General features: G+C 38.6%; 1 protein-coding gene and 1 long non-coding RNA gene across 8 annotated transcripts; both read right to left on the bottom strand.

Moving 5' to 3' along the window:
* Positions 1–415: 415 nt before the first annotated feature.
* Positions 416–3,041, bottom strand: LOC110882637 (transcription factor SRM1). The gene is made up of 3 exons (XM_022130613.2): positions 2,897–3,041; positions 1,728–2,266; positions 416–1,007 (listed from the first exon to the last, which is right to left on the bottom strand). The coding sequence occupies exons 2-3, from the start codon at positions 2,114–2,116 to the stop codon at positions 599–601; spliced, it is 798 nt and encodes a 265-aa protein (XP_021986305.1). The 5' UTR covers positions 2,117–2,266; positions 2,897–3,041; the 3' UTR covers positions 416–598.
* Positions 3,042–4,826: 1,785 nt separating this feature from the next.
* Positions 4,827–8,257, bottom strand: LOC110882605. 7 transcript variants are annotated; one of them, XR_004883238.1, is made up of 12 exons: positions 8,096–8,257; positions 7,896–7,988; positions 7,783–7,836; positions 7,502–7,654; positions 7,267–7,375; positions 7,051–7,177; positions 6,907–6,964; positions 6,550–6,623; positions 5,844–6,194; positions 5,518–5,721; positions 5,108–5,267; positions 4,827–5,017 (listed from the first exon to the last, which is right to left on the bottom strand). It is a non-coding gene; the product is annotated as an uncharacterized LOC110882605 (long non-coding RNA). The 7 variants fall into 7 exon arrangements; XR_004883235.1 differs by having other exon boundaries at positions 5,844–6,153; XR_004883239.1 differs by having other exon boundaries at positions 5,844–6,153; positions 7,267–7,365.
* Positions 8,258–10,951: the final 2,694 nt, after the last annotated feature.

Raw genomic sequence — 10,951 nt, 5'->3', positions numbered from 1 at the left:
ATTAAGACTTAAAACAATAATAGTAGCAATAAGAAGAAAGGTACTGATATCTATCAGTGATATGTCAGAAATATCGGTCAATATACAGTATCGATATTCTGCCCAATATTTTACAAACCGCATAGTGTTTTATCACATGTAAATATTCACTTTTGTGTTCTTGGGTTATTTATTGTAGTGGTGCTCACGTATGGTCCAGTCGGTTTTGACAAAAATTGCTAACTACAGTTTAATTGGCCTTATGGTCTGGTCGGTTTGACGAAAAAGGCAAACCAGCCTGGTGGGTGGGCCGAGCAGACCGGCTCTTTTTAGCAGTCTGATGGTTTTCTCAAGACGCAACCAAGAAAAACTTTAAAAATACACAAAGAAACCATTAAAATAATAAAACATATCATTAAAAACATGACCCTAATGGTTGAGAATCAAGGTTTAACCATACCTACATAAATGTAAACAAACCATTCATCCTTGTCTTATTAGAATATAATTAAATATTATGATAAAACTAATCTCAAAAAACTTCAAGAAATATATTTCTACTCAAAATCAACCACAAAATAGAACCCTAGCTACTGTTTGTACAATTTTCCCATCTTAATTACCTACGACGAGAAGCCCTCGGGTCCATGTTCGACGGTGCACCGGGGACCACAGGGGTCCCCACACCATACGCCGCCATGTGTGGTGCTGGTACAAGATTAACAGGTGTTCCAACTACTGGTTGGCCGATAGCGGTTCCGCCATACATGTTGACTGTCGTTGGTGGTTTGGTTGACTTACCAGGAGAGCTGTTTGTTGGCGGTTGGGGAACCGCCACGTCAGCGTTGTTGACACTGGTGATGTCATGGATGCTTGACCGCCGTCTATCTTTGTTCATGGAGTTTAAACGAATGAAATATTTTTGTGCATGGCTTGCGACTTGAGTTGGGGTGCGGGTCACCACAAAGTTCCGGGATATGCTTCGCCAGTCACCTTTTCCATATTTCTCCAAACCAAGAAGAAATAATCTGCAAAAATTTTCATAACAAAAACTAAATACCAGGAAATACTCCAGAAGTGCCATAAGTATCTTAGTAGGGGTGCAAAGGAGCCGAGCCCGAGCTCGACCATGCTCGAGCTCAATTAACTTATGAGAGCTCGAGTTCGGCTCGTTTATTATTAATTAAATAATATATAAATAAAAATAATATAAATAATAGACTCGTTTAGGCTCATGAGCTCGTGTACTAAACAAGCTTATTTTTAGGTTCTGGCCAGGCTCGTAAACAAGTTTAAATAAGATCGACTCGGCTCGTTTACTAGAAAACTTTAAATAAAAGGTAAATGTTATTAAATATCAATAAAAACTAATATTATACTAAGGATCGACGAGCATGACGAGCTTCTTATGTAAGGCTCGAGCTCAGGCTCAATAAATAAACAACTTTATTTTAGGCTCAAGCTCGGCTTGGGCTTGATAAGGCTCGGCTCGTTTCAAGCTTTTTCTCGAGCCGATCTCGAGTAGCTCGCGAGCCGCTCGGCTTGTTTGCACCCTTATATCTGACCTTTGAGTGTACTAACTTCCAAATTACCAAAATTAATTGTATTGGTTCTATAAGTGATTTAATTGATGAAAATTTATCTTAACACAAGCCCATAAATTAACAACTTAGAACCTCTCTAAGATCAACAAAGTCACAAAAATATAAAAATAACATAAATAAACTGATAAACAAAAAAAAATTAACCTGTGTTCCTCCTCGGTCCAAGCAATCCCTTTGCGACGTTCTTGCTCTGACTTTGACCCCTTACCTCCATGATTCGACTCGTTGACATTTTGACCAGCATTTCCGCCCTTCTTACTGGTCCCAACATCGCCAGCCTGGCTTTCTGAGTCATCCAAAGAAGAACTATATACAGGCAAAGGAACAACACCAGACTCTATTCGTTCCAAATCCTCAAGTAACAACTCATAATGATTCTTAATTTCTTCAACCGATTTATTCCCGGGAACCTCCGCTGCTATTTTCTCCCACCGTTCCTCATCATCTTCGTCAGGATAACTAACGAGTGCGTTTTCAAAAGCGATATCCTGTTCTCTAGACCACACTGACTCTTTGACCTTCTTATCACTCATTATCTTTCACTTGCTAAACCTAATTCAACTCTACTTAACTTAAAATATTTTTTTAAAAGATCGATAACTAAATTAAGTATGCTTGTTCAAGATCAATGCACCCTATAAGACAACCATCATCCAATTCCTCATGTAAGGCCCTGACCACTCCTAATTAGATAAAAAAATCAATTCAAAATACAAAATTAAAATTAATACATCAACAATAACAAGTACAAGTTAAGCATGGTTTAAAAAACGGTTAATACGTGTGCCTCGAGGCGGTAAGAATACGCGCACCTCATGGAATTATGTGTGTTTTTGATGTTTTAGACTTGCTGTGTAAATTTATTTTTTATGTGTGTTTTTATGTTTTAGACTTTCTGTGTCAATTATTTTATTTTTTTATAAGATATATAATTTTAATATTTTTTTTTAACTTTTTTTAATTCCGCCACGGCTCGCCTTGAGCTTAAGCCTCATGAGGCGAAGGGAAAACGCCTTCCGTTCTTTTAAACCTTGACGCTAGGGTTATAAATGTATAATTCAGCAGAAAATTAGGGTTTCAAATTTTCAAACTGTCTCCTAACTAAAAACCAACACTCATCTAATCAACTAAACAATTGCTAAACAAATCCAGATTCAATGAACAAAACTTCACAGATTAAACAAAGAAAAACGATCTATCATCCAAACAACACAAAATCGGAAGCATTTTACATCAATTCTAAACCTAAAATCCAGAAGTATGAACATGAACTGATGCTAAATCAATATATGAAGATGTGTAGAACAGATTACCAGCTGAATCGATGTGCGTTCATCGAAGTTTGTTCAGTTTGAATCGAACAGCAAAGTTGAATTAAAACCCTAAAATTGATTGAAATGTTGGTGGCGAAATAAGGAGGCGGTGGATCCGAATATATAATATATAAATATAAATATAGGGTAGGGCTAGATAGAAAACCCTATATATATATAAAACCCGAGAAAACCCAAGCTCCCAGCATTTTTTTTTTTTTTGAAAAAATAACACATGTAATATACATGTTTTTAAGACTTTTGGGCCAAAAAAATCAAAAAAGCGCCGAAGGGATATTTTAAAAAAAAAAAAAAAACAAGTTTCAGCAATTTTCAGCGAAATTATGTCTTTTTTGCTTAACACGTGTTAGGAGCTGAAATTTGTTTATTTTTTTTAAAAAAATCCCTTCGGCGCTTTTTTGTTTTTTTTGGCCCAAAACACTCTAAAACATGTATATTACATGTGTAATTTTTTTCAAAAAAAAAAAATGTCGGGAGGTTGGGTAAAAATGGCTTCCCATTTGGGTTTCCAGAGTTTTCTAAGAATTTTAGGGTTTTTTATCTAGCATTATCCTATAAATATAAATATAAATATAATAAATATATATATATTAGTTGTAGTAAAAAGGGGGAAGATTGCTGACGACAGAGTGACCCCACCAACAACTCGATTTGTGGATATCATATATTTTCCTGGAATATTTGTATATACTCATTACTATTTAGTCACACTTTTCATGCGCAAGGGGTATAAATATGAACATAAATATGGGACAGTGTAGAAAGTGTGAAAAAAAGGCTTATGTGAAGCAGATTAGTTGAAGTACACAACATATTGGGGAGGTTAAATTGAAGGGTTACGGATGGGTTAAAAATAGATCTTCCTGTAAATATATTAGTTTGTATATTCCTTTTGCCCGTTTGTGTCAGAGGTGTGTTTTAATAAAGTTTACTTAAAAAAACAAACAACACATAAAATGTATAAGATATGGCTTACTTTTAAACAAACCTTTTCAGATGATATTTAAACGTTTCATTACGTTAACAAAAAAAATTAAAAACACACCATAAAAACGAGTATGGTGTTGCTTTAGTTTTTTTTTCTTAATTAAAAACACATTATTATCTTATAATGGTGAAGAAACACTGGTTAACACCATTGGTCAACTAGCTGGATCGTCTCTTCTGTGGGTTCAATCTCCTTCCTTACTCGCCAAATGACCAGGCCCTGCAAAACAGCAACACCGTTAGCTCGTTAAGAGGGGAATATGGGGGGTTTCCCTCTTAACCGGGCTCCGGCGTGAGAATAAGTACTGCTCTGAGGGAGAAAACAGTGTGTGTTGTGATTGAGAGTGTGGAGAGTAGAATGGATAACCTGAATGATGAAGGGTCCTATTTATAGCCGGAGGGTGAAGGAGGGAGCAGCAACCTTGCCAGCTGTTATCGGGCGTCAGCTGTCCGACCAAGGGGAATATCCTCTTGGTCTCCTCTACTGTGTCCAGGATAGTGGTCCACGTGGCGCGCCGATATTCGTCCATGCTGGAGAAATCGTACTGCTGTTGTCAGTCTGCTCCCAGATTTGCGCTTGGTGGCTGGTGACACGTGTTGTCCTTTTTGTCGGAAGGAGCATCTTTGGTGCCACCTTGACATCTTCCAGAAGCTTCTAGAAACTTCTGGGTTTACTTGCTGATGTAGGCGCTATGTTGGATGAAAAAGTGGTGTGGTCCCTGCCATGTATACAAGGAATTAGGACCATACCTTTTCAAATGGTGATTACTATTAGCGTGTATATTCGTATATATTAAGTTAGGAGATTATTATCATGTATATGTTATAATTATCTTTCCCTATTTTAGGTTCTAGATTTCTGTTGTAGGTTTGTATATATATTTTGATACTAGCTTAAGAACCTGCAAACTTTGCGGGTTGGTAAAAGAAAATATCTTCATTATCACCATTGACATAAATATTATGATTTTATACACGTTAAAACACAAACCAATATAATAGATTACAACGACAATTTGACATACAAAACCTTCTACATACAGTTTTAGTAAACCAACAGCATTATCTAACGAACGGAATCTCTGAGTTGGTCCACTTAGTTCACAAATTCTCCTACATAGTAATAGTAATTTCCCATTACACGAAATAGGAAAAAAAGATAAAAAGAGAAAGAAAGAAACAACTGAAATAACAAAAACTTACCCAGGTCCATTGTTGGCTTAAATCCCCACTCACGACTATCAGCAGGTATCAATTAGGATATGGGAATGTTTCTAAAAAAACACCTCAGGAGCCGAATTCTCAAAATAAATGTTTTCATGATTCTGACATTAACATTACATTCCAACAGCAATGCCTACATCTGAATGAAAACAGAGCATTAAAGGCAGTACCATAACCACTTTACCCGCATCAATTTATCTACCGATTCATCAGTTACTCTTTTTTTCGTTAATCGTTATATAATTGCACTGTTTTTTTATTCATCCGAGATAAAACTAACTAAAAGAAAGCAAGAATTAAGATGCAGACTCTAACCCTGGAATATACAATAATCAATTTGAGCGACGATATAGCAAAAAAAAAAAAACCATAGTTGAGCGACAAATTACCTTTGTAGACGCACGTTGAAGAGGCTGAAGGAACCAGAATTAGCATAAGCACGGTGTAAGTAGGTGGGAGGTATTAGGAGCGCAAGACATATGGTGTAATTAGGTGGAAAGAACCCCGTATAAACAATTGGGATTAGGGTTGGTAGTTGGTACATGCAACCCAAAACTGATCGGCGTCGATGAATGCTGATGACACAGAGATCCCTTTGTTTCATATTAAAAAAGAAAACTATAAACATCAGTATCACAATTTATAAAAGAATACATTAAATGACAAAGAGAACATTTACATCTTTTAATAGATCACTCTTTCAAAAAATGGTTACCTCGCTGGCAAGTGGCTGTCTTCCCTTTACTGACATTGTTTCAACTAAAAGACAATGGTCAATGGTTGGCCTCAACTGTAGAGTATCATACAGTGGCAGGGGCATACTGCATGCCCATCTGAAAGCCTTATCCCATTCCCATTTGGGCTAGCATTGACATGTGAAGGTGGTTTTCTTGTTGTTGCAATTGTAGGGGTACTGGTATCATCATTTGTGGTGGTGGAATTGACATGCTATTCATTAACTTCACTTGTGTTTGTAGCTTCTTTAAATAATCTATCACTTCATCCAACATCGAAGCTTTATTCGTCTATATAATAGTTCCCAAATTTAGATAATTTTTAGTTCACACTGAAACGAGTCAAAAAGTAAATGTTGACTTATGAGGTCAAAAAGACTAAATTATAACTCCAAATTGGACCAAGAGTGATGAAAATTTTCAAACTTTTTTTTGACAACCCAGTTTGCCATAAGCTATTTGCTACATATATAAAGGTCTTAATGTTGTGTATTTAAATGGATGAAGATGAATTTGGAAAAAAAAGATTTGGTAGGATTGACATCAAAAGTCAAACAACATAAAAGAGTATTAACAAATATATTAAATGATTAATCATAACAATGACAATAATGAAATCGGTGCCCCTTAATGTACTCACTGTTTAATAATATTCAAAATAAGATAAATAAGCATGTATCTTTTAACCTGGATAAAATTATGCTCGCTTGCTTATAGCAATAAGTTCCAACATCAGTCCTTGTAACACCGAAATCCGAAATCTGCAACAAATAAATGATCAAACAAAGCAGGTCAGGTGTAGCAGCCGGATTAGGGCGGTTTAAAAAATACATGATATATACTCAGTTGGAGGAGGTTAAAGAATAAAAAACCATGGTTGACTTAGTTTTCAAAAAAATTCATTTCTTAAACTTTATCTAAGTGAATCAAGTGTACTTAATATTTATATATCGACCATTCTCTTTCGCTTCTTTCATATATTCAGTACTTAAATCGGGATTACCGCATTTTTTCGGTCAGTATTGGTTCGGTAAGGTACGTTACCGGTAAATTATCGGTACAGTACCGGTACTCGGTAAGAAGTGCCCATCCCTGCATATACCTAATACAAATAAATAGCAAAAACTGAATCAAAACATGTTATAATTCCAAATCCCACTAACCTATGATTGATGATTAACTTGAGACCTTTTAAACTTTTTGATTGATTCTAATCACATTTGATAGAATGCAATGCAACAGAAGGGTAGTGCATTACTCCAATTTTTAGCAGCATCACTTAGATTGTGATCTGACACAAGCCCCTCTTAAGCTCCTAATTACCATGAAAAAAATGAAGTTTAGCAAATTTTCATATCATTAACGACTAAAAAAACGGTATGCCCCAATAAAAAGTGAACTCACCGGAATCTTAGAAGCCCTGGTTGTCGAATGTCTCCGTAAACCCCGCCGAATGAAGTTTATGATATGTTTTTGAAGCCATGAACCACTCAACCATGCCGCCTAAGAAAACCTAAGTTAATAATTGATTATAAGCCTCAACCAAATGTATACTAACGCATTAAGATGCAAATAAATTGGTGGCAATGATGATTTTGTTTATCGTCTATGCCTAAACATTCGAGGTTTATGGGTGTACCTCTCGGTTGACCAGCGGCCCAGCACGTAGTGTGTCTCGTGATCCATATAAGATGGAATCCACCTGCGTACAACATGTACTTATAGCGGTGGTATAGTTCCCTCTAACCTCAGGGTTGATATTTCCGCATCTTCCATTTTCGATCACCTGCGCCTACACATTTTTCTATTAAGTTAGACCATATTGTATAGCTTTCAAAATCGTTGATCACAAATAAAAATTAATAAAAAAGAAAACAAATCATAACTGAAATAGTTGATAGAAGTCAATATAGATTATACATGTTCTTGCTCTGCATCCAAATAGGTGATTGTCTTTGTTTTTTAAGAAAGCACCTACACAATTTTTCATTCAGTTGGACCATATTGCATAGCATTCAAAGCTCAAGAAATACCTTTTTCTTTCAAATATTCAAGTCATATGTCATCAGCAGTAAACTCCAAACCCAACTGTTTAATGGCTGAGGTAAAATGAAGATAATGTCCACCTTGTTCAACCGTTTGAGTTGAAGTCTGAATCATGAAAAATTTAGTGTAAGGTTCGCATAATCATATTTATGTATTTATGTTGTGTCTCAACGGGCAATAGATTTACCTGTATTTTTTTTTCATTTTTCATTCACCAGAACTGTAGCCGCCATTGCCAGAAGCAGCAGCTAGGTCTTCCAGACTCCAACACCGGCGCAAAAAGAAAACCGAAACCACCGAATCCTACCTTATATGAAGCCGTCTTCAACGGCTTGAACAGGTCCGACACCATTATGATAGTTTGCTAAAATGCTCGATGATTTCATTCCATGAGAACATCCAATATATACAGAGATTATAACAACCTAGGCTTAATTTACGGAGCTAACTATGGAAAATAATAAATACAAATATTACACAATAATCTACAGAATATATGGGTTGACTAACACGCCCCCTCAGTCTTGGCGGTAGGATCACGGACGCAAAGGATGACTTTAAATCTGTTGAAGAGAGGACGAGGTAACCCTTTTGTGAAGATATCCGCGTATTGATAATCTGCCGGAACGTGCAAAACGCGGATGTCTCCTACCCGGACTTTGTCTCGAACAAAGTGGATATCAATTTCAACGTGCTTAGTTCGTTGGTGCTGTACCGGGTTCTCGGAGAGATAAACAGCGGATAAGTTGTCACAATAGACAATAGTAGCCTGACGAGTAGGGACATGAAGTTCAAGAAGAAGATTACGTAACCAGCTCGTTTCAGCAACTGTGTTTACAACCCCACGGTACTCCGCTTCAGCACTTGATCTCGAGATAGTAGCTTGACGTTTGGACGACCATGAGACCAAGTTTGATCCTAAGAAGATGCAATACCCGGACGTAGACCTGCGAGAGTCCGGGCATCCGCCCCAATCCGCGTCTGAGTAAGCAGTGAGTGAAGAGGACTTGGACGGAGTAATATGTAGGCCGTGAGTGGTGGTGCCTCGTATGTAACGAAGTACGCGTTTGAGAAAATGAAAGTGTGGCTCCCGTGGGGCGTGCATAAAGAGGCATATTTGTTGGACCGCATATGCAATGTCGGGTCTGGTGAATGTGAGATATTGCAAAGCTCCCGCGAGGCTCCGGTAGAGAGTGGGATCCGAGAATGGTGGCCCGGAGTCTGCACTGAGTTTAGATGAAGGCTCAACTGGGGTAATTGCAGGTTTGCAATTAGTCATGTTAGCACGTGCCAAGATATCCTCTGCATAAGACTGTTGCGATAAGAATAGGCCCCCATGTTGATGGTTGACTGATATGCCTAAGAAGTGATGAAGGGTGCCCAGATCAGACATTGCAAATTCTTTCGATAAGGTGGAGATGATGCTTTGTAGTAACGTGGGATTAGAGGCCGTAAGGATAATATCATCCACGTAAAGCAACAGGTAAGCAAGTTGGTCGCCCCGTTTGTAGATAAATAATGATGTATCCGAAATTGCGCTCTTAAACCCACATTTGAGGATGTAAGTTGCAAACCATTGAAACCATGCGCGCGGTGCTTGTTTTAGGCCATAAAGGGATTTCTCAAGTTTGCAAACATGACCCGGTTTGTTTGGGTCCTTGAAACCCGGTGGTTGATACATGTAAACCGTTTCCTTGAGGTCGCCATGAAGGAAAGCATTCTTTACATCAAGTTGGTGAATCGGCCAAGATTTCGAAACGGCGAGACTCAACACGGTGCGTATTGTAGTGGGTTTAACCATAGGACTAAAGGTTTCATCGCAATCCACGCCAACTTGTTGAGATTTGCCATTGACAACAAGTCGTGCCTTGTACCGTTGCAGTTTACCATCAGCATTGAACTTGTGTCGGAATAACCACATACACCGAATGACATGAGCATCCGGCGGACGAGGAACTAAAACCCAAGTGTTATTATTCAATAAAGCACTATACTCATCATCCATAGCACGTTTCCAATTTGGATCGGATAGGGCAACAAGGTGTGAGTGTGGTATAGGCGAAATGGTACTAGTGTGAAGACTGAACTGAACTTTGGGTTTGGTGATACCAGCTCGAAGGCGGGTGGTCATGGGGTGGACAGGTTGAGTTGTGTTGAGTGTAGGTGAGGATGGAGGTGCATTAGGAGATGAGGCAGGGGAGATGGGCTGGTCCGCTGATGGAGGGACGGTTGTTGGGCTGGGCGGCCTAGGAGGATGAGTTGTTTGGTGTTGGGCTGGATTGCATGAAGGTGAGAGGGTATGAGGCCCATGCTGAAAGGAGGTGGAAGCAGGAGCGTGAACCTGCTGGGCTGTGATAGGAACAACGTTTGTGGGCCGAACGGAGTTGGGTTGAGTGGGGACGGGTCGGTTAGAAGTAAACGGTTGGGCTGGGTGATGGATTAGCGGCGAAGGGGCATCGGTGTCTAAAAAAGAATAGTTTCTCGGACCAGCAGTTGGAAGGTGCTGGAAGGGAAATTTTGTTTCGTCAATGACTTTGCCGGTAGCTAATTCCAAGCATTGATATCCGCAAAAATTGGCGGGGTACCCGAGAAACACGCATAAAGAAGAGCGTTGGCTGAGCTTATTCGGACGGGTGGCGGAGGTATTGGGATAACATGCACATCCGAATACCCGAAGGTGTTCATATGTGGGATGGCGTTGATAAAGGGCGGACATAGGTGTGTGAAAGTGTAAGAGTTTGGTAGGGGGGATGTTGTGAAGGTATACAGCCACATGAAGGGCTTCGACCCAGTAAGAGGAGGATAGATGGGCATGTGTGAGAAGAGTGAGCATGATCTCGTTGAGACGTCGAATCATGCGTTCCGACTTCCCGTTTTGTTGTGAGGTTTGAGGACATGAAAATCGTAAGTGAAGTACTTGAGAAGAGGCGAAATGTTTAAAGTTATTATTATCGAATTCGCCCCCTAAATCACATTGAAAAGATTTAATGTTAACACGGAATTGAGTGAGAATGTATTTATGAAATTTGGCGAATCTTTCAAA

Source organism: Helianthus annuus, chromosome 16 (assembly GCF_002127325.2).
Source record: "Helianthus annuus cultivar XRQ/B chromosome 16, HanXRQr2.0-SUNRISE, whole genome shotgun sequence".
In the NCBI taxonomy this organism is placed as follows: Eukaryota; Viridiplantae; Streptophyta; class Magnoliopsida; order Asterales; family Asteraceae; genus Helianthus; species Helianthus annuus.
This window is presented reverse-complemented; position numbering and strand designations above follow the sequence as displayed.

Excerpts from the sequence above, each read along its gene's own strand:
- LOC110882637 (XM_022130613.2), bottom strand. The coding sequence starts at position 2,116 with ATGAGTGATAAGAAGGTCAAAGAGTCAGTGTGGTCTAGAGAACAGGAT. Across the intron at positions 1,008-1,727 it reads TGGACCGAGGAGGAACACAG|ATTATTTCTTCTTGGTTTGG; the intron begins GTTAATTTTTTT and ends AAATTTTTGCAG.